The sequence below is a fragment of the Onychomys torridus genome, chromosome 2 (genome assembly GCF_903995425.1).
Source record: "Onychomys torridus chromosome 2, mOncTor1.1, whole genome shotgun sequence".
NCBI lineage: Eukaryota > Metazoa > Chordata > Mammalia > Rodentia > Cricetidae > Onychomys > Onychomys torridus.
In genome coordinates this window covers 149,208,598-149,236,350 of record NC_050444.1, presented here as the reverse complement: position 1 = coordinate 149,236,350, position 27,753 = coordinate 149,208,598, and the positions used below count along the sequence as shown (strand labels likewise).

The window sequence follows — 27,753 nt, the reverse complement described above, 5'->3', positions numbered from 1 at the left end:
TTAAGGTTCTGGACATTATACCAACAGATATATTAAAGTATTATTTAAATAGGATATAAAACACAGTGCAAAATTCGACAAGAATACAAATATGTAAGAAAGGTGTTTAGCCTTCAAGTGCCGAAGCCACACACCAAGGCAGTCACTTTGACCTCGATGTCCTTGCGGTCCCCAGATGCCCTGTACAGGGCTATCATGCAAGTTAAGTGCTGAGCACACAGTATGAACATTTGTGTTGATCCTCATGCCCTTTCTGGGGCTTTCCACAGGCTTTTCGTCAATGACCTAAGGGTTGAAAGGAGCTGGAATTTAGAATGACTAAAAGGCTCAGGCTAGACCAGAAAGTTAGCTTTGGGAACTGCTCTTTTAAACAATGAAGTAGAAGCAGAGTTGGTTGGGCTCTGGTTTCAGAGAGCCCCAGACTAGAAGGTGTGATGGTGACAAGGAAGGAATGGGGTGACCCACAGGGTAGACAGGTTGGAAGGTAGGTATTCTTGTCACTCTTGACTTAGGGGTCTCTGGTGAGAGACGCCTGGGGTCTGCCAGGAGTCTGAACAGATGGAGGGTTCTAGTGCATAGACAGTATGTGTGGCCCCATGCCACCCATACCTGAAAACTCCCTGAAGCCTCACCATACCCGTGTAACAGCTGCACAAGAGGGAACTGAGGCACAGAGATTGAGAGTGGCTTGCTCACATGACTACTGGTAAGTGGCAGAGCCGGGATTTGAACTGAGATCTGTTTCATACTATACATGACTTATGGACGAGGGTGTGTCTGTTCTTGGGGTCCACAGACACGTGGCTTCACCTGTTTCATTTTGACCAAGGATGATTTTCCATAAGGGCTGTCATCCCTGGGACAATGGGCAGACTGGAACTTGGCTAGTCTCTGACCACAGCTCCATCCCTCACAGGTTACCTACAGCAGCTGGGTCACTGGAAATGTTGACTTCTTACAGCTCAGTCCAAATGACAAAGAGCCTGTGAGTAATCCGCAAATAGTGGCTAGGACCTTGATTACCTCAGGAAGGGACGTGACTCTTGAGACCTGGAGGTGTCTCTGGTCCCTGGGAAGTGCAGTAGAGGTAGCAATACCAGACTGGAAGCAATACCACCAGGGCCAACTCACCTGGCCATATAATCTCCCAGCATCCCCTCCCTGACCTCTGTCCTCTGCAGGCTGGAAGTGTCCCAGCAGCTGGCGATGCTGCCCTTGGGTTCTGATTCCCACTCATTCTCCTCTCCCTCCTCCTCTTCCTCCTCCTCTCCCTCCTCCTCTCCCTCCCCCTCTTCTTCCTCAGGGTGGCTGTCCCAGGAGAAAGTCAGTGTTTGAAGAGAAACTGGGGGTTCTCCAGGAACCAGATCTCTCTTTGGGGATAAGGAATCCCAAATTCTCCACCTGGAGAAGTCATCTTTCAGCAGCTCTTCCAAGGTGCCCGAGTCCTCAGAAAATTCCAGACGTGGGAACGCCTCCTGGTGCTCATCCCCACCAGGCTCTTGATCTGGCTCCTTCTTGTCCAAACAGCTGGAAGATCCAGTTTCATCCTTAAGTGAAGAGCCCACTGTGCTGGGCCAGCTTCTGTCTGAAGAGTCCCAGGTGGATGAATTTTGACTCCCCCCTGAATCTACCCCAGACTCATCTGTCTCTGAGTACCCCATAATCTGTAGCTTCTCCTTCATGAAGAGGGGCGGTTCCAGGTAGGGCTGGATGCTGTCACTGTCATCTTCGTCCTCATCTTCATCCTCGGTGCTGTCCTCTTCTGGTCCTGCTTGTAGTGTGCCTGGGTCTCTGGCTTGAGGGACTGGTCTGATCCTTATGGTCAGCTCTTTCTGGGGACAGAGGATCAGGTCATCTGGGAACTCAGGTCTACTGGGCTGAAAGGTTGCCATCGGATATCTGTATTCAGAGAAGTCCTGATGTAGGAAGGGAAGGGGAGAGAAAGTGATTTGGGGTTCTTGAAACAGGACTGGCTGAATCTGGAGCCCCAGGCAATAGTCCAGATGGTTTCAAGTGGAAGTTGTTTCTTTGGGAGGTGTTTCCAGAAAACACCAGAACCAAGCACAGTTGAGGAAGGAATGTTGCTGTAAGGGGGGCAGTTCTCTAGCAAAAACCTTAGTTGTCCTGAGGAGCCATTGCACAGATGCACCTCAGAGCTACCCCACCGATGGGGGAGGCACGTGGGCTATTAAGGGAGATACAAATGGTGTGGGAGAGAAATCCTGCTGGTGTGGGAGATCTGCTGACTGCCATGAATAGGCGGCCTCAGGGCTGGGCCAATGCACTGCTCACTACTCTCTGCTATGACACAGGGACACAAAGCATTCTGTCTTCAAAGCCTGTCACTCCCTGAGTATCTAGAGAGTCCCACCTGGTTCAGCTCTCCTTTGACCTCTCTAGGCCTCTCCCTTCCCCCAGCCAGCTCCTGGATTCTGACAGAGTATCTAGCACCCCAATATTGGCCTGGTGATGCTCAGCCTTGGTCAAGTTGTAAGCTAAGCATTTAGAGCTGTAAACGATGCCCGCATCTGTACTACCTCCCACCCCACACACTTCTGACCCTCTCTCCTGGGTCTCAGGTCTGGGTGCTTCTCTTTGCACCCGAGAAATTCTTACAGAGGTGAGTGATTCCCAGAGAGGGGCTTAGGCATCTCTCCCTGGGGGGCAGATTGCTGTTGGATCTAGGGTTAAAGGAATGCACTGCCAGAGGGGGAATTTAGACTCTGAGACAAGATGGCCAACGTTACAGTCTGGGCCAGTTGGATATTCTGTGTGAAGCATTCGAAACTCAGCCCCACTTTCTGTTTCTCAATGCCCCACTTCTACATACCCCTCCATGCCCTCTATACACCCCAGATGTGGCATACCATTGCTTGAGGCCTCTTCACCCACTGAAACCAGGGGTCCCCTTCCAGTTTCTTCCAGATCACACCTGCTGCAGCAGCGGCTAGCAGTAGAGGCAGGAGTAGGGGCAGTGCCAGGACAGCCCAGCTGGTCCCTAGGGAGGAGAGATCACAGAAACGGCAGACGGATCAATGGTCCAGCCCCTCAGTGTGCCCGACACTTCCAGTGACCATCCTCCTCATGCCTCAGGAGGATAAGCCCATTCCGGTGGAAGCCAAGGCTCAGAGAGGCTATGTAAACTACCCAAAGACATACAGTCAGTGTGGCAGAGCTGGAATTTCCATAAGTGAATACATCTCTCAGTTTATAGTTTCAACAATCCTCTCATGAGACTTCTGAAGTCCCTGCTCTAATGCCATTTTGCACTCACCTGGGGCCTCAAGGGAGATGCAGCTGGGCTCAGAGAAGTGGCTAGATTTGTGGACAATGAGGGTATAGATGGTTCTGGCACTGAGGCAGTGACGTCCACTAGCACCTGGCTGGAGAGGGATCTGCATGGGTTGGCCACGTGGAGTGGCAGGAAACAGGGTCTGTTTGGAGAAGCAAGCAGCAATGAGCATATGCCCAGCTAACAGGTACATGTGGTGGGGTCGCCAGTGTAGAGAGCTGCCTGTAGCCACACCCTAAAGATGGCGCTGGCTTCTACCCTCTGCCTTCCCGATGGCAAACACTCCTTATGGTAAACAGCTCCTTATTTGGCTATGGCTGGATTCGTGTGCTGCTGGCATATTCGTGAACCTGTGGACAGTGCCCACGTGGCTGCTTGGGGTTGGCAGCCCAGCCCTACTTAGGTGCTGGGAGAGGCTTGCCCCAGGGGAGAGAGAGACAATGCAACTAACCAAGGTTCTGATTAAACTGTATTAAGAAGAATCCCGGTGTTGTGTCATCCTTGCTGGTCAAGGCGGGCGCGACAAGTGGTGGCCTCGTACGGGGACAATTACCACGTCTCTCTCCGGATTCAGAACTTATTACAGTCAGGCGGTACCGGTAAGTTCTCAGAAAAAAAAAAACTGAGGATCCGCGACAAAAGCGGGTTTTTAAGTTCACCTGTAGACAAAAGGGGAGCGGGATAGCAGAGCTGCGACAAAAGCAGACGGGTAATTCAATAGAGCCGCGATAAGAGCGGACGGGTAATTAGAATCGCAAAGTCAACAAGGGAAGCCTGCTGTGTGGCTGTAGTGGACGGGTAATTTGCATAACAAAACAAGCAGGTAAAGCAAAACCAGCAGGTGAAACAAAACAAACAGGGAAACCGGAGGGCTGGAGCAGTTCTGCAGAGGCTCCGAGAAACCTCCGAAAAACTTCTCAAATTGAGGAAAGAAAAAAAAAAGTATACTAACATGGGCGCTTCCTCCTCGCACCCAATTTTTCTGGCTCTTAACGAGCTGCTTCTCTCTAAGAAATTAAAAACACACCCTACAGCGATTTCTGGAACAGTGTGATGTAATTGCTTCTTGGTTTGCAATTTCAGGAAGCCTCACAGTGCCTTCCTGGGAGAAATTGGGAAGGGACCTAGATTTGGATACTGGAGCAGATTGCAGGTGCAGATCGCAGTATCATAGCTAGCAAAGATTGGCCTCGAGGTTGGCCTATACAGGCTTCCTCACAAACATTGTAGGGATTGGGTTATGCCAGTGTTCCAAATGTTAGTGCAAATTTGTTAAATTGGCAAGATTCAGAAGGTCACTCTGGCGTTATGCAACCCTATGTCCTTGAGCTTCCAGTGTCCCTCTGGGGGAGGGATCTTATGAAATCCATGGGCTTTCAGTTGAGTAATGTATACTCCAAAAAATCTAAAAAATATTATGAAAAACATGGGGTGTCATCCTGATTTTGGCCTGGGAAAATTTTTACAAGGCAAAAAGGAGCCAATACAAACAGTACCTAGGAAACCCAAACAAGGGTTGGGTTTTTCCTAGGGGCCGCTGAGGAGGGCATTCCCATATCCTTGGTAATGGAGGAGCCAGTTTGGGTTCCTCAGTGGCCACTCTCCTCTGAAAAATTACATGCTGCATATCAATTAGTGAAAGAGCAATTGGAGGAAGGGCACATTAAACCCTCCCTTTCTCCCTGGAATACACCCATATTTGTCATCAAGAAGAAATCAGGAAAATGGAGATTGTCACATGATCTTAGAGCTATAAATGAACAAATGAGAATTATGGGACCTGTACAGCATGGTCTTCCATTGCTGTCAGCCTTGCCTGAAAATTGGCCTATTATTGTGGTAGATATTAAGGACTGCTTCTTTTCCATTCTACTGAATAGCAAAGACAGTGAGAGATTCGCTTTCACTTTACCGTCCACTAATCTTGAGGAACCTGATAAAAGATATCAGTGGGTTGTATTGCCACAAGGCATGGCCAACAGTCCTACAATGTGTCAATTATTTGTAGCAACTGCTTTAGAACCCCTGAGAGCACGTTTTCCTGGCTTGAGATGCCTCCATTATATGGATGATATACTGTTAGCAGCTAAAGAGGAGAGCATTCTTCAAGAAGCATATAGCTCACTTGTAGAACTGCTAAAGCAAAAGGGACTCTGTATTGCCCCTGAGAAGGTGCAACAGAGCAAAGTTGTCAATTATCTTGGCTCTAAAATAACTAATCATCATATCATGCCACAAAAGGTAGAGTTAAGGAAGGATCATCTTTGCACATTGAATGATTTTCAAAAATTATTAGGAGATATAAATTGGATAAGAGGAAATTTAGGAATGGCCAATTATGAGTTAAAACCATTATATGATATTTTAATTGGAGATGCAGCCTTGGATTCACCGAGGCAATTAACCAATGCAGCCCGAGAAGCCTTAACAAAATTAGAGGATAGGCTACAAAGAGCTTTCCTTCAAAGAGTGCAAAATAATGATGATATTACCCTGTGCATTCTGCCTACCCAGTTACAACCTACGGGAATTTTATGGCAAAAAGGACCCTTGTTATGGATTTATACTAAAATCTCACCTGCAAAATCAATTGAGTATTATCCTACTGCTGTAGCATTACTTGCGCAACAGGGTATTCAGCAATGTTTACAATATTTTGGGACATCACCACAAACGCTAGTTGTTCCTTATGATTCTACTCAAGTCAAGGTATTATGTGCTGCCATAGATGATTGGGCAATACTGCGTTGTACCTATTCAGGACATATAGATTGCCATTATCCTAAACATCCACTATTAACTTTCTTTAAAGAACATCCTGTAGTTTTCCCTAAAGTAACTGCTTCGCAGCCCATTCCAGGAGCAAGTGTTATATTTACAGATGGGTCTAAGACAGGCTGTGGTGCTTATATGGTGGATTCTAATGAACCTGTAAAGCATCAGTTCTTGCCAGGTGCACCTCAACAGGTGGAGCTTTCAATAGTTCTTGAAGTTTTCAAGGCTTGTCCATTTGCATTTAATTTAGTGTCAGATTCTAGTTACGTTGTTAATGCTTTGAAAAGCCTTGAATGTGCAGGGCCCATCAAATCTTCTAGCCCTGTTAGCTCATTGTTTGGCCAATTACAGAAACTGATCTGGCAACGTAAAAATCCCTTTTTTGTGCAACACATCCGTGCACATACTAGTCTGCCAGGTCCATTGGCTAAAGGCAATGATATAGTGGACCAGTGTACTAGACAGGAATGGATGTTTGTGGCTTCTGCCATACAACGAGCACATGCTTTCCACAAGGAATTTCATGTTAATGCAAGGACATTACAACAAAAGTTTTCTATCTCACGTGCGGATTGTCCCCAATGTGTCATTTTTCATCATCCTTCTAGATTAGGAGTTAACCCTCGTGGTTTGCTCCCCCTAAAAATATGGCAAATGGATGTTACACACATCTCTGAATTTGGACATATCAAATATGTACATGTATCTGTTGATACCTGTTCTGGAATCATTCATGCCACCCCAATGGCAGGAGAAAAAGCCTCTCATGTCATTGCTCATTGCTTAGAAGCTTGGGCAGCATGGGGTAAGCCTCAACAGTTAAAGACAGACAATGGTCCTGCATATACCGGACAGAAGTTCGCTTCCTTCTGTCAGCAGATGAATGTGCAACTTATACATGGCCTACCATATAATCCACAAGGTCAAGGCATTGTGGAGCGTGCTCATCGCTCCTTGAAGGAGTTGCTTCAAAAACAAAAAGGGGGAATAGGCTATGGTCGTACCCCTAAGGACAGACTCTCTCTTGCATTATTTACTCTGAATTTTTTGAATTTGGATGCTTCCAATTGTTCTGCTGCAGATTTATCTAAAAGGTTGTCTAGTTATCTTTCAGGCAATTGGACCGGAGAGTTTGATAACCTGATGGACCAGCTGAGAGTGGCTATTGTCACGGTGAATTCGACCCGAGTGGATACCGGACTGGTGGAGGGACTGTCTTTCTGGATTGCTACAGCCATGGATCACATGAAGGAGTGGGCGGGAATAGGAGCCCTAGTAGGTTTACTGGTGCTCACCTCCCTAGTATGCTTGTGGTGCATTTGTCACATTAGGATCTCACAGCGTCGCCATGCAGCCATGATTGTCCAAGCCTTTATGGCCATTGAAGCAGGACAGTCCCCCCAAGCCTGGCTGGCTACTTTAAAAGATATTTAGGCACAGGATGCGAGGCCTGCGCACTGCACTTGAGGCTAAGATACGCTGACCTCAAGAAGAGCAAGTCTGATTGCATGTGGGTTGGTACCCTAACTCCCACCTCTGTGAAAAGGGTATTGGACGGGTCTAGTGTTCTCTGGGTGGACGACGCCTGGACAAACATTAGTACATGTTCCATTTTAGCAGAGATCAGACCTCTACTCTTGCCTGTTGCTTTGTAAAACAAAAAGGGGGAACTGTAGAGAGCCGCGTGTAGCCGCACCCTAAAGATGGCGCTGGCTTCTACCCTCTGCCTTCCCGATGGCAAACACTCCTTATGGTAAACAGCTACTTATTTGGCTATGGCTGGATTCGTGTGCTGCTGGCATATGCGTGAACCTGTGGACAGTGCCCACGTGGCTGCTTGGGGTTGGCAGCCCAGCCCTACTTAGGTGCTGGGAGAGGCTTGCCCCAGGGGAGAGAGAGACAGTGCAACTAACCAAGGTTCTGATTAAACTGTATTAAGAAGAATCCCGGTGTTGCGTCATCCTTGCTGGTTGAGGCGGGCGCGACAGGCCAGGTGAGATAGGGCGGCACCCAGGAGCTTTCATTTCCCTTCTTACATTAAAGTGTAAGCATAGGGCTGGAGAGACGGCTCAGCAGTTAAGAGCATTGGCTGTTCTTCCAGAGGTCCCGGAGTTCAATTCCCAGCACCCATGTGAGGGCTCACTACTGTCTATAACTGTAGTCTCATGAGATCAGGTACCCTCTTCTGGTATGCAAATGAACATGCAGACAGAACACCCACATAAATTGAAAAAAAAAGGAAGTGTAAGCACCAAGGGTAATTTCTATTTCCTGGTTTCTTCTCAGCTGAATTTCCTTTTGCAGACCATTGGGGTTCAAAATCAGCCTGCTACTCGGGGTCACTCCTATGTAGCTCACCAAGGTCTGGAGGGACCCTCATTTCCACTGGGGATGGGGGCTATTCAATCAGTAGCTGCCCCAGTTGCCCAGTGCAGTTCAAGGCAGGGGCAGGTGGCTTGTGAGAAGGAGATACGCCCTGAATACAAAATGCCCATCAGTTTCCAAAGACAGAGGAGACAAAGAAGGCAAAAGAGCAATATTAATTCCGTGTTGACATGGCAGTATGCTGTGGGATAAAAGGTAGGCAGATCTGTTGTAGAATGTTAAAGATGAGTTACATTCGTTTATGTTGAGGAACATTTGTTTAATGATGCAAAGATGTGTTGCATTTGTTTAACTCTGTGAAGCTGTGTTACTTTGCCTGTCTAAAACATCTGATTGGTCTAATAAAGAGCTGAACAGCCAATAGCTAGGCAGGAGGAAGGAGAAGGGCTGACAGGCAGAGAGAATAAATAGAAGAAATCTGGGAGAAAAAAGGATTGAGGTACAAAAGAAAGGAGGACTCCAGGGGCCAGCCACCCAGCCACACAACAAGCCACAGAGTAAGAAGAAAGGTATACAGGAATACAAAAAGGTAAAAGCCCAGAGGGATAAGGTAGATGGGATAATTTAAGTTAAGAAAGCTGGCTAGAGCCGGGCAGTGGTGGCGCATGCCTTTAATCCCAGCACTTGGGAGGCAGAGGCAGGGGGATCTTTGTGAGTTCAAGGCCAGCCTGGTCTACCAAGCGAGATCCAGGAAAGGTGCAAAGCTACACAGAGAAACCCTGTCTCGAAAAACCAAAAAAAAAAAAAAAAAAAAGAAAAGCTGGCTAGAAACAAGCCAATCTAAGGCCAGGCATTCATAAAAAAATAAAATAAAATTAAGTCTCCACATATTTATTTGGGAGCTGGGTGGCAGGCCCCCCAAAAGAGCCAAAGAGTTAAAACAACCAACTACACAGATCTTTGTAAGTTTGAGGCCAGCCTGAGCTACATAGGTGAGTTCTAGGACAGCTAGGACTATGTAGAGACCCTGGCTCAAAACACCAAAGTCAGGCCAGGCATGGCTGTGCATGCCTGTAATACCAACACTTAGGAGGTGGAGGCAGGAGGTCAGGGGTTCAAGATTATCTTTGGCTACATAGCAAGTTCAAGGCCAGCCTGGACTATGGGAAATCCTGTCTCAACCATCTCCCTTCCCTCAAACCTAGCTACCTGTTTCCTTTAACTTAATGAGGAACATTTTAAATGACTTGGGGCCAGTCACTTGCTGTCAAGCTTAATGACCTGAGCTCAATCCCTAAGAACCAGGAAGTGGAAAGAGAGAACCAACTTCACAAAGTTGTACTCTGACCTCCAGACACATGCTGTGGCATACACACCTGCTCTGCCCCCACAGAGTCACTCACACAAAATAACTATATGCAACAAAAAAATTTTAAATGAGGTATATGGCTCATAGTATGTTCCTGTTGGGCAATGGTAGGTAGGATGTTGATTTAACTGACTTACAAATATTTAATGTAAGCATGGTGGCATGTACCTGTAATCCCAGTATTCATTCAGGAGGTTGAGGCAGGAGGATTGAGTTTGGGCTAACCTGAACTACACAATGAGATCCAGATTTGAACAAAATGTATATGTTGATGGGGTATGGGTTAATGTTTTACTATCCATGAGATTCTGGAAGGCAGAAGCCACCTCATATTCACATCCCTAGGCTCACAGGTGTGAATGTTAGAAGAGCGAATAAGAGCCAGGGTCATCAAGCTACCTACCGCCTTGCCAACTCTACCCCACCACCTAACTTCACAAGTAAGAACCCAGCAACACACACTTACTTCCATATTGTCTACAAGCGGCGACGTTTGAGTTACAGCCACAGAGCCCAGACTCTGAGGCCATAGTGGCAAACATTGACTCTCTGGTCTTGTATAGAAAAAGGTTTTCTAATCTGTTGTAAATGAACATTCAGGCCTGTTCCAGGTACATGCTGGAAACAGGTCTGAAGCTGGATATGCAAAGAGCAATTCACGGTCCTCTCTGGGGGCCTCTGCTTTGCTTGCAGCTCACCCCGATTTTTCTGGGCTTTCTGTAACAAATCTGGTGACTTGGAGAATCAATCTCCTTCAGTCAAACTTTTATGGGTGTTAGGGAGGGAGAACTGGGGAGAGACTCAGTCAATAAGGTGCTCTCTGTACAAGTGGGAGGACCTGAGTTTGATCCCTGGGACCTGAATAAAACTCTGGACATGCCTGGAATCCCAGAGCTGTCGAGGCAGAGACAGGATCATCTTTGGACTTGCTGGCCAGTTAGCCTAGCTTACTCTGGAGTGCCTGGTTCACCGAGAGGCCCTGTCTCAAAAAATAAGGTGGTGCATTAATGCTAGCATTCAGATCTTTGTGAGTCTGGTTTACATAACAAGTTCCAGGCCAGCCAGGACTACATGGTAAGACCCTGTCTGAAAAAAAAAAAAAGAGTGGAAAGTGACTGATGGAGATACTTTGGGGCTGCCATATGAACACACACTCGTGGATATGCACTAGCACACTCAAGTGTACACATGCTTGTGCACCACCCTGCTCAGAGGCAAGGCCCACAACTTCCAAGATGAGGTTGAAAACTATGGTGCAGATGAGGCCTGTCCCATGAAGGGCAAAGTACCCTGTGCTTGATCTCCAGGGTAGAACATTCCTGTCACACAGGCCATGGGTATTGCACACCATGAAGGGCTGACTGGAGTCAGGGAGCCTTGGGAGGCTTCCTGGAGGAAAGTGTAGGAAACAGTGTGAGAAGTGAGGTGGAGACCCCATTTGTGACAGCACAGGTTCCCCCTACCTTGCGTCCCACATCCTCCTTCCAGAATTCCACCTCATACTTCAGGTCCAGCGAAGGCATGCAAGGTGGCAGTTGGTAGGTGGCGTTGACCCTTAGGATCTTCTCCATCTGGGTGAGCACAAGGGTAGGAGGGGCTGGCTCCACTGTCAGAAACAGAATAGAACCCATCAAAAACCTCGGGGGCCCAGTCTCCATTCTCCTATCTGTCCTGCCCAGACAGCAGTCACATTAGCATTTTTTCCCCCCAAATATCTACTGTGCCACAAGCTCCTCACAGCCCTTTTATTTACTTCTCACTGGCCCTGGGAGGGAAGCATCACAGCCCGACTGTGTGTGGATGTTTTACGCATGTGTGTGCATGTTTTACGCATGTGTGTGCATGTGTCTGTGAGTGCATGTGCAGAGGCCAGAGGTCCATGTGTGTCTTCCTCTGCTGAACTCTACTTATCCTTTGAATCAGGGTCTCTCACTGAACCTGGGGCTCACTGAAGCATTTGACCATTGAGCTCTCTCCCCAGTCTTCACCAACTCAATTTTTAAAAATAAAGCAAGACCCTAGAAGCTGTAACTTGCCAGAATACACTACTAGTAGTGGGTGGGTACTGGATGGGCGTCGGGATCCTTCTGACTTTCGATAAGTCTGGATGAGGAAGGGTGGTCACGGGGGTTGCAGATGGGGGCTGTGAACACCAAACAGTTACCTCACAAAACTCAGCTCTGTCTCTTGCTGTCCCAGAAAGATGAAAGGTGGGGGCAGGAAGGTGAATTAGTCAAAGATGTCCAGGGAAAGCAAACAAACACAATGTGCCTAGATATAACATTAGATGTACCATGGGGTGGCTCTTCAAGCAGCCACAGGAACTCTGTAATTTCTGAGATTCTTCTATCCACAGAAATATTACCATCTGGTCTTTAATGTATGAAACCAAAGAAAGCTGTTCACTTCATTTCTGCTCACAAGATGGAGTGTGGCCAACCCCCTTGGCTGCAGGTACCTGGGGCCCACAGTGGAGAAGGAACCCTGTCTTGGAAGCAGAAGCTGGAGCTCAAAGGTCTTCTCTGGGAGTCAGGGAGAATTGCCCCAGACTGTCAACCTGAATGGCATTTGTTTACCTGGCTGGATTTTACAGCTGCTTTGGACCAGTGCCCTCATTTCCCTGTCTCCTCTGTTTTTGTTAGTGTTACCTTCCTCTTCCACATTTTATTTAGGGAACAGAGATTGTATACCTTGGCCTTGCCAACTCAGAGGTGGAGAGGAACTGTGCCCATAAGTTGTACTGAGTGGATCACATCCAAGCCATCATCTGACGCTCTGGTTCAGACATCACCCGGGAGATCTTGGAATTTTAGTTAATGTTGTAATAAGAGGCAACTTTGGGGACCTTGATGTGGCATGAATGAATTCTGCATTTGCAAAAGATGTGAATTTGGGGGCCAGAAGGAAAGCCCATGGCAGCAGATCCACCCTGACCCCTGGGTGCAGCCGGTCTGCTGTGCCATTGTGGAGTGGTAAAAGGAATTTCTTTTTAATATATTTCATTTTATTTTTATGTGCATTTGTGTTTTTGCCATGGGTGTGGGGCTCCCCTGAAACTGGAGTTACAGACAGGTGTGAGCTGCCATGTGGCTGCTGGGAATTAAACTCAGGACCTCTGGAAGAAGTGTCAGCGCTCTTAACCCCTGAGCCATCTCTCCAGCCCAAGGAATTTCAATTAAGGTTCAGAGCCTTAAAATGGTGAGTTTATCGTTGGGCCATGCAGATAGGCCCAGAGCCTTCAAGAGCAGAGGACTTCCTGCTGTTGGCAACAGAAAAGCCAGAGAGGAGGGGGAGGAGTAGAGATGACTGGGACACTGGGACACAGTTGTGCCACCTCCGGTTAGAAGACGAGGTGGTGGGAGTGTGAGGAGAAATGCGGGCATCTTAGCAGCTTGCTCCTAGCTGGTGAGCAGTGAAGGACCGGGGACTCAGCCAGGCAACCGGAATGGGCTCAGAAGTTCATTCTGCCCTCAGCGTCTATGGGGAGACCCGGGCAGAGGGATGGTTGAGCTCCCTGGACCTCTGACCCAGAGAAGCCAGTCTGGCCTACATGGCAAGTTCTTGGTCAGTCACTATCTGGAAAACAAAGATAGGATTGTGCCTGAGGAATTGTGACACTAGAGGTCGCCCTATGACCCCTACATGCACACATGCCTACATGCGCGCACATAGGAACACATATTCAAACATATTAATACATACACAAACACATACAAGATGTTGTGCTGGACAGTGTTCTTAGAAGGGATAGCTGCTGCCCACTCAGTATTTTCATTGAAAGGACCTACCTTCAATATTTATGTTATTTGTATGAATGTATGCATGTATGTATATGTGGGGGGGGGGCAAAGGAGGCCAGAAGATGACGTCAAGTCCCCTAGAACTGGAGTTACAGTCTGTTGTGAGCCACCTGTGGTACTGGGAAGCAAACTGGTCCTCTGCAAGAACAGCAATGCTTGTTCGGCCTTGGGACTCACCGTCAAAAAGGTACTCCAGGTACCCCGACTCCACCTGTGGGGACCTGCCGCGTGCAGAAGCCGCCTGCACTCGCCCCCTGAACTTGTTGTACAGATCTTGTCTCTTGAGGCACATCAGGGGACACACCAGAGCCCTGGTGCCGGCACACTGCTCCACTTTTCGCCAACGTTGGTAGCTGGGATAGCTGAGAGGGAGAGAGAAGAGGGTGGGCCATGGACTCACCAAATATACATCCCATCCTTCAGCCAGATGCCGCCGTTACATCTGCCTGTCCGTCTGCTCAGCCGGGCAGCCACTGGCAGACAAGTGTGCATGGGAATCCTGTCTCTGCCATGGATGTCTCTGGGTCCTTCCACGGGGCACTGGCCCTCAGTCCCGGTCTACAAATCTGCAGTGCCTCCTCACAAGGCTATGGGAGCCCTATCACTAATGTTGGCGGGTACTTTCTGTGTGGTGATTTGCTCAGGCATCTGTAGACCACCAGCTATAGGCCAGGGGCCATGTTGGGATGAGTGAATGTCAGAGGCAAACCCATAAGGCTTTATATGACTGCAACATCCTCAGAACACAGGGGTCAAAAAAGTGACTTATGCCCAGGCATTATTTCAGATACCAATGACTCAATAAAGCATGGCAGATGAGGTCCCGCTTTCCCAAAGTTCACAGCAGATGGGAAGGAACAGCAGACAATCATCACACCCACAAGGTGCAGTAGTAACAGCAGTAGGTACAGTGATAACATGTTAAAAACACAGTGACTGCTTTCAAAGGGTGGCTCCGAAGAGGCCAGGGAGACAGTGCTCTCCAGTGAGGAGGAAGAGGAGACCAGGTGATGGAGAGAGAGCAAGAGTCAGAACAAAGGCCTGAGATGGTGTGCTGGGTAGTTCTTGCCATCTCAGTGCAAGGCAGGATCATCCAGGAAGAGGGAACTTAACTGAGAAGATGCCTCCATCAGACTGGCCTGCAGGCAAGTCTGTGGGGCATTTTCTTGACCATTGATTGATGTAGGAGGGCAAAGACCACTGTGGACAGTACCACTCACTCCTGAGCAGGTGGTCCTGGACTGTATAAGAAAGCAGACCGAGCTGGGCGGCGGTGGTGGTGCACGCCCTTAATCCCAGCACTCGGGAGGCAGAGGCAGGTGGAGCTCTGTGAGTTCAAGGTCAGCCTGTGCTACAGAGTGAGTTCCAGGAAAGGCACCAAAGCTATAGAGAAACCCTGTCGCAAAAAACAAAACAAACAAACCAAAACAACAACAACAACAACAACAAAAAGCAGACTGAGCAAACCGTGAAGGGCAAGCCAGTAAGCAGTGCTCCTCCATGGTCTCTGCTTCAGTTCCTGCCTCCAGGTTTCTGTCCTGCTTTGAGTTCCTGTCCTGAACTAGAATGCATGGGGAAGAGTTTGGTACAACCAGAGAGATGCAAGGCCAGAGCCCTCGAGTCCAGTGGGGAAGGGATGGTGAGGCCCAGGTGGATGCGGAAGAGGGGGGACAGGGAGGTGGCAGGTCAGGGGCAGTCCAGGTCTGGGTTAGGAGTGTGAATGTATCCTAAGCATGATGGGAAGCTACTTAAACGGGATCTGCTATGGTTTGAAGGCCCGTGTTCCTCCAAATGAATGTTGGAGTTTAAACTCCAAAGTGATGCCTTCTGGGCATTAGATCATGAGGACAGTATGGCTAGCAAGGATGGCCTTCTAAACATGGCTTCAGGGAGCTGCTGGACACTCTGCCTCTTTCCCATGTGAGGACACAGGGTTGCCATATCTGCTGTGTAAGGATGCAGTGAGCAGGCATGATCTTAGAAGTGTCCCTCTCCAGATACCAGGCCAGCTAGTGACTTGCCCTTGGGCTCCTTAGCTTCCAGAAATATGGGAGCTAGATAGTAACTGTCTCTAACTTACACAGACTAAGATACTTCGTTAGGACACCATGAACAGGCTGAGGCACACTGAAGTGATCTAACGTATTCTTAAAAGGTCACCCTTGGAGCTGGTAGGACAGTCCCACGGGTGCAGGTGCTTGTCAGGACACTGGCCACCTGAGTTTGACCCCCCCGAACTCATGTAAAGATGGAAGTAGAGACTGGGTAGGGTGCCTTTGATCCCAGCATGCACACAGACCAATCTCTGTGAGTTCGAGGTCAACCTGGTCTACACAGAGAGTGTCAAGCCAGCCAGGGTTAAATAGTGAGGCCTTGTCTCAAAAATCAATCAATAAATTAATTAAACAAAACAATGTGCACACACATACACACACAATGGAAAGAAAACTGACTCTACAAAGTTGTCCTCTGATCTCCACACACACACTGTGACATGCACACACGCGTGCACACACATGATAACAATACATTAAAATGTCTTTTCAAAAGTGACCCTGAAAGCAGAGTGCAGTGCCAGAGAGAGCAGGGGTGGAGAGCAGGGGTGGAGAGCAGGGGTGGAGAGCAAGCAGATCCAGGATATACTCTGGAGGTAAAGCCAGTCAGATGTGCTCTGAACTTGTTCAGTGTGGAGTGTGGAGTGTGAGGACAGACAGGAAGTCAGGATGTTCAGTGTGGAGTGTGAAGACAGGAAGTCAGGATGTTCAGTGTGAGGACAGGAAGTCAGGATGTTCAGTGTGGAGTGTGAGGACAGGAAGTCAGGATGTTCCTGGGTTTGACAAGGACCCATGGAGAAAATGGAGGAGACAAGTAAGGATGCTCTGGAGAACACCAACTGGGAACAGATGTTCAACACCTGGGCGTATGGGGCTATCTCTCAAAGTGCCGCAGAGGGTGATCTGGTGAGGTCCCAGACAGAAAGGACACCCGCTACGTTATTGTCACCAGAGGAAAGGCAGCCTTTGTTATAACATATATATTATACTATACTATATATATAGTAGCTAAGCAGTTGGCTGAATTGTGTTCCAGTGTTTTGTTGAAAATAAACATTAAGAGACCCAAACTTGAATATTTAGCTGAAGAAATTCCTAAGCAAAGTGTTGAGAGTGTGGCCTGATTTTTAGCTTACTGTAAAATGTGAGTGTCTGTTAAAGAAAGAAGGAACCAGAGCCCGAAGACTTGGAAAAGTCTCAAGTCTCAGCATACCCATACAGCAAAATAAATAAATAAATAGTTGGATGTGGCGGTGAATGCCTGTAATCCCAGCACTTGGGAAGTAGAGGAAAGAGGATCAGGAGTTCAAGGTCACCCTCCACTACTTAGTGAGATCAAGGCTAGCCTGGGCTACATGAAATCCTGTTTCAAAACAAGTATTCTGGAGAGAACATCAACATTGTGGTTGGAAGATCCTTTGATAATGAATTCATGGGGCTGGAGAGATGTCTCAGTGGTTATGAGCACTTGCTACTCTTGCAGAGGACCTGAGTTCGGTTCCCAGCACCTACATGGCGGCTCATAACCATCTGTAACCCCAGTTCCAGAGGCTCCAAAGCCGTTTTATGGCCTCTGAGGACACTGCACTGGAGCACTAACATATATGCAGTCAAAACTCCTACACACACGGAAATAAAGCTTAAAAAAAAAAATTCATGGGTGTAGTGAATGGATGCAGTCAGCTCCCTCAGCAGAAGCCAGGAGTGGGTGTGGAGTTACTCCAGTAAAGCTGCCAGCCTTGACTGAAGGGGACAGAGACTAGAGAAAATGAAGTAAGTTGGCCAGATGGGACAAAGAGTTATTCATATGCTAGTTTGCATTATCTTTTGGGACAAAGGGGGATGGAGCCTGAAGAGGATTGAGAGATCAGCAGGGGTGGTGAAGACGAGGCTGTTTTCCCAACTGCTGGGATGCAAGTTCTCTCGGGGATAGGGCTGCCTTACAGGAAAAAGGGGGAGAGTCTTCCTATGTTGATTCAAAATTCACAACTGCCAGCCCAGCGGGCCCAAGGCCAGAACCTTGAGCTAAAAAGGATTGTTTCTGGGGCCTTCAGTGGAGCCAGGCCTGGAGGGGTGTATCTATAGTCCCAGCACTTGACAGGCAGAGACAGGAGGGTCATGAGGCCAGCCTGGGCTACATCGTGAATTCTAAGTCAGTTTAGGCTACATAGGGAGATCCTGTCTAAAAAATATCAACAAAGCTGCGCAGGGTGGCAGAGACCTGTAATTCCAGTATTTGAGAGGTAGAAGAAGCTTGAGGCCACCCAGCGCTACCTGGTGAAATCTTGTCTCAAGACTCAAACAATTGAGGGAGCTGGAGAGATGGCTCAGCAGTAATGAGAGCTTGTAGAGGACCTGAGTTCAGTTACCAGCACCCACATCAGACAGCTACAGTAACCCCATCTTCAAGGTATCCAGCGCCCTCTTCTGGCTTCTGTGAGTACCTGAACCCACATGTGTACACACACACACACACACACACACACACACACACACACACACACTACAATTCATTTTTTGTTTTTTAGACAGGGTCTCACTCTGTATAGTCCTGGTTGTCCTGAGGCTAATTGTGTAGACCAGGCTGGCCTCAAACTCACAGTGATTCAACTGCCTCTGCCTCCTTGAGTGCAGGATTAAAGGCACATGTCACCATGCCCAGCAATAAATCTTTTTAAAACAATCAAACAAAGAAAAAAAAAACCTCACTGGAGGTTGCCTCACCAGGTGTGACTGGCATCCGTCACCCTTCTGATTTTCCCTCTGAGAATGGACATGCCTATCTCATACCTGTTCCACCATTTCAATTTAGAAGCTCATGACTTCATCTGGTTTCTGAAGTCCACTGATGAAGAGTAGTTCTGCCTCAGCATGAGTCATGTTCTAAGTCACGCCCACATATGCTTTGGATAATATTTAGAGGGAACTTTGGACTGACAGTGTATGCTGGAGTGAGTGAGGTAAGACGTTTGGGGCTGTTGAGACACATGTGAATGCATCTTGTAGATGAGGAGAACGTGAGTTTTGGGGAGCACTGACAAGCAACAGCCATAGCAAACTGATACACACCCCAAACTGGGAGCAACCCAAAAACCCATTGAGGGGAAAAATGGAGAAACAAGTACAGCTACAGTCGAGACTGGAATACTACACAGTAGTGAAAAAGAAATGGGGTGGTGGTGCATGTAACCATGCCGGCAAACTCCAGAACACTGTGAAGTAAAGCCAGGCAGGCACAAAAGGGGGCACAATGCACAAACCCATTTTCTATCTGGGGAACAGGATGTTACACTGTAGTTCAGTCTGGGCTGGAATTCACCTCACACTCAGAGCAATTCTCCTGCTTCAGCCTCCTTAGTTCTGGGATTACAGGCATGGAACACCGCACCTGGCCACGAATCCATTGATATGAACTTTGGGAACATATGAGGTTAATCCACAGTGTCAGAGGCAGATGGGTAGCTGCTTTCCAGACCTGGGAGTGGGTGGAGACCGAAATGCTAAGTGGTCTTTGAGAGCCTCTGCTGCTAGTGGAGAAGTTTCATACCTTCATCATGGGGGTGGTTACATGCGTACATCTATGGGGAGTATTTTGTTCTATGAGTATGCCAATTTTAACCAAAAGGTGCTGATTTAAACAGAAAACTTGAACTCAACCAGAAAACAATAAAAATGACACCAACAGTTACAATGTCAGATAGACCTTAAGGAAAACTAGGTACAACCAAGATGGAGTAGCCGGTAAAGTGCTTCCTGTACACACCCGGCGACTCCAGTTCAATCCCTAAAACCCACATGGAAGGAGAGAACCAACCCAACAAAATTGTTTTCTGACCTCCATGCACACCCACAAATACCATGTACACCCCAATATACACATACACACTAATAAATAAACATTTAAAATGGTGAATAACCTAGACTATGAAAGCACACGGAATCCTTTGGAGAACAGCATAAACAAACAAAACGTAGATGCATAAATATATAGAATGTTCTAGAAAAAGACACCTAAGGCAGCAAAAACCATCAAACATAGAAATGATAGGAGTCCCTGAAGAAGAAAAACAAAAGCAAGAGGACAATATGAACGACTACGAAAACTTTCCTGAAATAAAAAAACAAACTTGGAACCAGCTATTACTAGAGACTTTGATTACCTAAAGATGTCAGCCCAGAACCAGTGATAGACATCAGCACAATTCTACAAAATTGACAGATTCTAGAGCAGTAGTTCTCAACCTGTGGGTCGAGTTGGGACCCTCGTGGGTCTAAGACCACTGGAAAACACAGATATTTACATTATGATTCATTAACAGTAGCAAAATCTCAGTTATAAAGTAGCAACAAAAATAATTTTATGGTCGGGGGTCACCACTACATGAGGAACTGTATTAAAGGGTTGCAGCATTAGGAAGGCTGAGAACCACTGCTCTAGAACAAAGAAAACATGTATAGGAGGCTGTCTGACAAACTTTGGGATAAAGTAAATTGAGTAATGAGCGATTATAAGTTCTTTAAAAGCTATCTTCTCTCATGGCCATGACAACTAAGGCTGTAGTATAAAAGCAAGAAACACAGTCAACACGAGAAGTTGAGCAGAAATCCCAAAGAACCAAACTTAGGTGGAAGGTGTCAGGATGAATGAATGCACCAGTCATTCTGTCTGAACAACTGCACATAGGTGTGTTGTGATCAATATCACTGTTCACTGCAAAGACCTAAAGCAACAGCTTGGTGGAGCCCAGCTACAGCTACAACACAGAATCTGGTCTTTAAAACCTGGCTCTGGGTTGGGTGTCTCAGTGGTCATGTGCTTGCCCAACATGCATGTGATTCCCAACTGAAATAAGGAAGGGAGGAAGGAGGGAGGGAAAGAGAAAGGAGGGAGGAGAAGAGGGAGGAGGGAAGGAGGGATGAAAGAAGATGGATTTCAGTTGGCTGTGGTGGTTCATGACTGAAAGATGGCACACAAGCTTGCCTTTTCAGATTCCTCCAGACTAATAGTGACAGCTTGGACTTCCAAGAAGATAAGGACCCTGTCACCCTGTCCACCTTGATGACCAGGCTCTACAGGGAGCGGGACCAGACCCTTGGTCACTTGTTTGGCTAGAACGACCTTTTAGTGGTTTGATGAAAAATGTCTTTCATAGGCCCAGGCACTTGAACACTTGGCCCCCAGTCGGTGGCACTGTTTGGGGACATGGTGCAGTCTTGCTGGCATAAGTACATCACTGGGGGAGGGCTTTGCAAGCATATAGCTAGCTTCTCTTTACTTCTGTTTGCTCTCTCAGCTTTGTGCTTGCAGTTGAAGATTGTCAGTGGCCAGGTCAGAAGCAGCAGGTGGCAATTGAAGTCAGCCCACCAGGAGGCAAATCCCAGATAGGTGATTCTCCAATAGGCAAGGCCTGGAGACACAGACCACAGAGTGTCTTTTGCTTCTGCTGTGCCTGCACATGTTTGCCACTGCCGTCTTTCTCTGATAATCTGTCATGGTGTAATGGATGTGGGGAGATTCCTCACTGCCTATAATGTAGTGTGTTTATCTCATGGAAATATCCCATTCTCCTGGGCATTTTTATCTGTGGATTGTTATGAAGAGGATTTCTTCCTAAGCTGTACTGTCTAATTGATAATAATAATGTTAGTTTAAATAGTTTTGAAAATTGAAAATAAATATAAGGAAATGCCATACAGCTAGGGCCTATGAGTTTCACCTAAAGAGCTGCATAGATCATAGTTCAGGTTAAAAATTAAGGAAAACAATTGAGTCCCAGGAGCTAGGCTGGCTGAAATTCTTTTAATCTTGATGTTAAAAGATGCAGTCACAGGTTTTTGTGTGCATTATAGCCAAAACAAAGCTTTGGAATGACCTCAGGTTAGATTATGATATTTTGATAATAGCTTTGAGGTTGGGGAACAAAAAATAAAGCAGCCCAATTATTACTAGCTGATGTCTTTTTCCTTGTGAGGATTGGTTGGTGATGAAAGATGATTAATTCCTTGTAGCTATTTCTTCCCTTAATCTCCTGATATAAAAATCTATTGATGAGTGTGTATGCACCCTGAAAATTTAAAGTAGAAATGACTGATGGTTTTTCATATATAAAAGTTCAGGTTTATGATTCCTTATAAGATTACCTTTCAAGATAACTAATAAAACGATTTGTCCTTTCTTTTGTAACTACAAAACACAGCCTGCCAGTAAAAGACCTGGCTGGGAAAAATAGCTTCCTTGCTCACACTCTGTTGATCTATAACAAGATGGTTGGGTATGAATGTATGTGGGTTCTTGGGAATAATTTGTTTTTCACCTGTAATAGTTAAAATGTTAAAACATGTGAAGGATATGGAAAACCTGTTTCTTACTTGTAGTCACTGTAATCATTCACTTGAAAAATAGAATGTAACCACATTGGAATTTCTACATTTCCTGAAAGATTTTGTTGGAGTATAGAAGCTGTAGAGGAAAAAATAAAGAATCAGAATATAGAGGAAGAACAAAGAAGGAGACCATCAAGAGAGTGTGAGGTCCTCTCCCTTACCCCCTCAGATAACAACGTCATAGTACGCCAACTCGGTGGATTCCCTTTGAGCCCTGAGCTGCTGGAAACTGCTCCCCCAGGCAGCAAAAGAAGATGGAATCTTTCAGCTTCCTGCTCCTGCTGCTATGCCTCCTACACCATCATGGACTTGTCCTCTGGAACCCTGGCCTGAAATAAACTCTCTCTTCCATACGTTGCCTTGGTTGTGGCGTTTTATCACAGCGACAGAAAAGTGACTAATACAAACCCAAGTACTTCCGTCCCCTGGTGTCTGGGCCTTCACAGCTCCACTCAAGCCCTACTCCAGCTTTACATAAAGCCCCACCCCATCTCCAGCAAGCCTATCATCTGCTGTTCTCCACTGACTATCTCTCCTACCAACTCTAACCTCTAGCAAGAGCCCTTCTTCAAGAACCTGCCACAGGTTCCCAGAGACCCAGAGAACTTCTGGGTGCTGACACATGGAATGCAAAGAGCCCAGGGCAGCCCCCTCCATCCCTCACACACCCCTCCATCTTCCCACCCACCAGCATGGGGGTGCCCCTATACCCTTGGTAGGTCACGAAATAGGTCACGTTCGGGGGGCTACCAAGCCCTGGAAGCCATGTCAGGTACACAGTGAAGTTCTGGGAGAACAGTGTCACGTTTCTGGGTGGGGCTAGACGGGACCTTCCTGTGGAAGAGAAAGAGGTCATAAAGCCTGGAGCTCTTGGCTAGGCTTGGCACAGGTTCCCATGGCTGAAGAATGAGATGTGATAGGTGTTCAGTGAGGGCAGGCACCTGCCAGCTACTGTATTTCAGCCCTTGCCCTGTCAAATCCTTAGTGCCCCTCTGTGCCGAGAGAGCTGGCTCTGTGTACTCTGGCACCCGAGGGTGGGTTCTACCTGGTTGCCACAGGGCAAGAGCCAATGAATGGCCTCATACCCCTCCTAAACTCCACATGATTCTTGGGGCAAGCATTGTTTTTATTGTTATCTTTTGTTTGTTTGTTGTTTTTCGAGACAGGGTTTCTCTGTGTAGTTTTGGTGCCTGTCCTGGATCTGTAGACCAGGCTGGCCTTGAACTCAGAGTTCTGCCTGGCTCTGCCTCCCGAATGCTGGGATTAAAGACATGTGCCACCACTATCCAGCTGTTGTTCTCTTTTTAAACTTTTAATTTATTACTAGTATATGTGTGTGCACGCGCATGTACGTGTGTGTGTGTGTGTGTGTGTGTGTGTGTGTGTGCGTGTGTGTGTGTGTGTGTGTGTGTGTGTGTGTGTGTGTGACATGTATGTACGAGTATGGGTATGTGCATGCCATGGCACACATGTAGAGGTCAGAGGACAAATTTGGGGAGCTGATACTCTCCTCCCATCATGGGTCTTGAGGACTAAACTCAAGTCATCAGGCTTGGACACTATTACCCACCGAGTCATCTCTATTACATTGACCCCGTGACCCCAGTGCCTGTCTGGAATGCTCCTGAGATTGCACATATGATACATGTGTGTGAGTGAATAGATACTACTATAATCTTAAAAGGCCCCTCATGGGTCTCCCTGCTGATGGAGCAGGCCGGATACAGTGAAGCTTGCTGCCTAGGTGGTAGGGACAGAGCTGTCATCCCCAGGGACCCAGCCAGAGCTGACCCTACTCAAACCTTGCCACCTAGCAGTACCCTCCCGACGGCTTGCTCTGCCTGTGAACGTGGGGGGTGGGAGTATCCCTCCTACTGGAACCCTGGTTACCTGAGGGTTCTCAGAACATCCGTGTCTTCTTCAGTCTACCCTCTGCACAATCTCAAGGGTTAAAATGAAAGTTACACCATGTCTGCTCCTGCTTAACCCTTTCAGGGTTTCCATCTATCTGACTCCAAGGAAACTCCACAGCCTTTCCTGGAACCTCCCAGGGGCCTCCCAGTGTGACCTGTAGCCCTCCTTGCTCCCGTCTCTCCAGTCCTGCTGGCTGGTGACTTCCAGGAGCACGCTGGCCTGCTCCCTACTCTGAGCCTTTGCACATGGTGTTCCCAACATCTAGACACCCAGTGACTTCTGTCCTATTCCTTTGGTGACACTCTCTGTGACATGGTCCCTGGCTGCCTTTTATTGGCCTCTACCTACCTCCTCTTTCACAGATAATTAGTTATACTAATTACCCTCAGATGATTACTCCATGCCTGGACTTCCTGTCCTTCTCCTGCCTAGAATAAAGTCCATACTCCTCAACTGGGTGACAAGGACTGTCTGGGTGGCCTGGCGATCTGGTTGAAGTCTCGGGCAGCTCCCCACAGGCTCACAAAGCTGCAGGTCCCGAGTTTAGATGTCTTTGAACTTTGGTGTCTTGGGTTACCTGGAGTTCACCATCCAGTCTCTGGAAAATTCTATTCAAATGTCTCTTCCTCTAGGTAGCCTGCTTTGCCATCTCTAAGAAGAGACTGTGACGGTGACCACAGAAGAAGAACAGCCTCTTTTGTACTGAGGTGTCACTTCCAGCTATCTGAGCTGAGCTCTTTGGGAGTGACCCAGGAGTGTTATAGACCAGGTGGGGGAACCAGGGCCCTCTCGGATACTTAAATCTAGATCAAGCCAAATCTCAGGTCTGTGCTCTGGGCTTACCTCCTCTTCCAGTATATCCTGGGCTCAGTCTTATTCATTCTATTGATCTCTTTTTAGACTGTGTGTATGTGTGTGTGTGTGTGTGTGTGTGTGTGTGTGTGTGTGTGTGTATGTGTGTATATATGTGTGTGTATGTGTGTGTGTGCGTGCACGCGCATGCAGGGGTATACATGTCTCACTCTGTAGCCTAGGCTAGAACAAATCTGTGGTGACCCTCTTGACTCAGCGCCTAGAGTGCTAGGATTACAGGAATGAGCAACCACACCTATTTACCACTTTTAACCCACATTTCCCACGTTCCTCGGTGTGCCAGGAAACAGAAGGAAATTGCTCCATCTACTGCCCCGGGGGAGTTCATGGTCCCAGGGAGAATTCTGTCATGTGCATCACTATGGAGACCCATACATTTTTAGGCACCAGGCAAGAGAATCCCGGCTCTACATGATGTCTCTCAGCTCAGGCCCAAGCCTGGGCTGCCTCCTCACTTCAGGTATTTCAGACCCAGATGTGGGAGTCTGTTTCTATCCTGTCCAATGCCCTGAAGCTGCATCAATGAGCCTCTGCCGGTGTCATTAAACCTAGCTCCTGGCCTGCCAGGCAGGCACCTAGCAAGAGGCCAGTCTGTGCATAAGCCCCTTAGTTTTAAGCCATTCATGAGCAGGCCGGCTCCAAAGTTTGAGCTTGACCACATAGGAGAAAAGTCACAGCTTTCAAACCACCACTCACACCCTTCATGGAAGAGGTACTGGGCTCAGAGACGAAGTTTGTGTTGGGGATAGAAAGTACCCCACCCCCAAGACCCTCATTAACTTATAAACACCGCTGCAGAGCTGTGAAGGTGCTCAGGGACAGCACTGATCATGAGCGCAGCAAGGCTCAGGCTAGCTTCCTCTGCTCTGCATCCCCCTTCTAAGGCAACCTCTTAAGTGCTCTGAGACTCAATTTCCCTCACCTCAAAATGATGCCTATCTGCCTCACAGGACAACTGGGCTGCAAACCTTAATAAGAACACAGTGCCCGGCACAAAGAAGCAACTAAAAATAATGCGGACTTTTATGATTGTTTACTTAGTCTAAGAACCTTTCCAGCCCTTTCTATTTTGAGTCTAAGACTCCGAGGTATGCCTATTGCTATCAAGAGAGGTTCTCCTCCCTCCGACAGATGTCAGTGGAAAGTTGGGGTTCTGTGCCTGGGTCCTGGCCTCGGGTATTTTGTGCCCTGGTGTCTTATTTACCAGCTGAGAGACCGAGAGAGAAAACGCCCTGTTGAGAGTCTCATAGGAGGGACCACATCATCCAGAACTGGGTCCCCGGGGGCCCAGGTGGGGCATCTGATCCGCAGCCAGGGGACGAGGAGGGCAGGAAGAGGTCTGTCCCCTATTTATAAGGGTCAATCAGGTACGCACTCCAGGATTCGGTAAACATACAGTGAACGCTCGTAGATATCCTCTGCCTCGGTCTCCGGAAACCCAGCTCCTTTCCTCCCGGAAAGGACGTCCAAGCTCAGAATTGCTTCATTCTGGGACCAAGCAAACCCGCGGCAGGAGCATAGGGTCCCTGAGTTCCCCGGGTGGCCGAGCACCCACATCCCGTCTCGGGATCTCGGGTGAGTGGCCCACCCACCCCGCCCCCGAGGCCCGTGCTTACCTGGGACGCTCTGCAGCAGGCACAGGAGCAGGGGCGCCCACCAGCCAGCCCGCCACATCTCGGTCCCGGGGGTCCCCGCCGCCCGCCGCCCGCGGCCCGCCACCCGGCGCCAGGCCCGAGGGCCGCAGGTGACCAAGGCGGCGGCCCAGGGAGGCGGAGCCTCGGGCGGTACTAAAGGTGGGGATTCACCTAGGGCCGTCCCGCCTGCTGTCCCCGCCGTAGGTGGGGGCAGGGATATCAGTAACATTTTCTGTAAATCAAGCAAGAAATCCAGTTCTGGGGTTCCGATGAGGACTAAGTAATCAGCACTCAGAACAAAGTTCGCAGTCACTGGCACGTCTGTTCTGCAGGCGGAGCCGGGGAAGGCACCTAGCGCATCCTGCCTTTCCTACCCGAGTTTCTGCAGGAATTGGAGGCCTGTTTGTTATTGCCCGCCTACTTCGCTCTAGGGACTTTGAGGAGGCTGTCCTTCCAAATCGGGACACAAGCCACAAGGCAGGCCATTCAGTCACTAACCAGAAAGGAAGTCGCAAAAAGCTTTGTTTTCTGTATTGGAACAGGGGACGCGCCATTCCATTTCTAACTAGCCAAGCGGAGACTGGTTTCGCAAACAGAATGGCTGAAAACCGTGGCGGCACCGGAGGGAAAGCCGGCGGCTCTTTCAAAGTTACTCTCCCAGTAGGCGGAGTGGGGCAGAGATAGGACAACATCCGGGGGGTCCTTGTGTGTGTTAGGATTAAGGCTGTGCAAACTTCATTTTCTACCTTTTGCTTGGGGCGGTGGGGGGTGGGGGTGGGAATGGGGAGTTGGGGGGTGGATACCACCATGATCCACTGATACTTGTACGGAGTTGTTGGAGAATAAATACAAGACAGAAAAACAACAAAAGCCAGGCCTTGGGGAAACCAAGCCATTAGCTCACGTTTTTCTTGATCTCCCAGGAGGTCAGTAAACAGCTTAGTTTCTTTCTGGGGACCAGAATTTAACATGAGTGGATCTACCTTGATTTTTTTTTTTTTTTTTTTTTTTAAATATGCTCTGTTCAGGCCCAGTCAACAAGGGGCTCCAGGTGGACTCAACCTTGGCTCTGTAAGAAATCAAATCATTATGGTCCATTTTCAGCATGAGGTGTGTTAAGCGTTCATCAGAGATAAGCAGGGGGCACCAGGCTCCTGTCTCCTTTGCCTGGCAGCTTATCTAGGGATCCTTACTGGGTTCTAGGGTTGGAAAGTTGCAGGTAGTCCAGTCACGACTGAGCTCACATACCAGAAAAGGAGGGGCCTGTGTCCTGACCCACTAAGGTTCAGGAATTTGGGAAGAGGGCAATACTAGCCAATAGGTATGTTGTGGA

General features: G+C 48.0%; 1 protein-coding gene across 1 annotated transcript; it reads right to left on the bottom strand.

The window, feature by feature from the left end:
* Window positions 1-26,481, bottom strand: Ifnlr1 (interferon lambda receptor 1). The gene is made up of 7 exons (XM_036177232.1): window positions 26,403-26,481; window positions 22,710-22,833; window positions 13,739-13,923; window positions 11,225-11,367; window positions 3,275-3,434; window positions 2,868-2,998; window positions 1-1,916 (listed from the first exon to the last, which is right to left on the bottom strand). The coding sequence occupies exons 1-7, from the start codon at window positions 26,458-26,460 to the stop codon at window positions 1,128-1,130; spliced, it is 1,590 nt and encodes a 529-aa protein (XP_036033125.1). The 5' UTR covers window positions 26,461-26,481; the 3' UTR covers window positions 1-1,127.
* Between the last annotated feature and the right edge of the window lie 1,272 nt (window positions 26,482-27,753).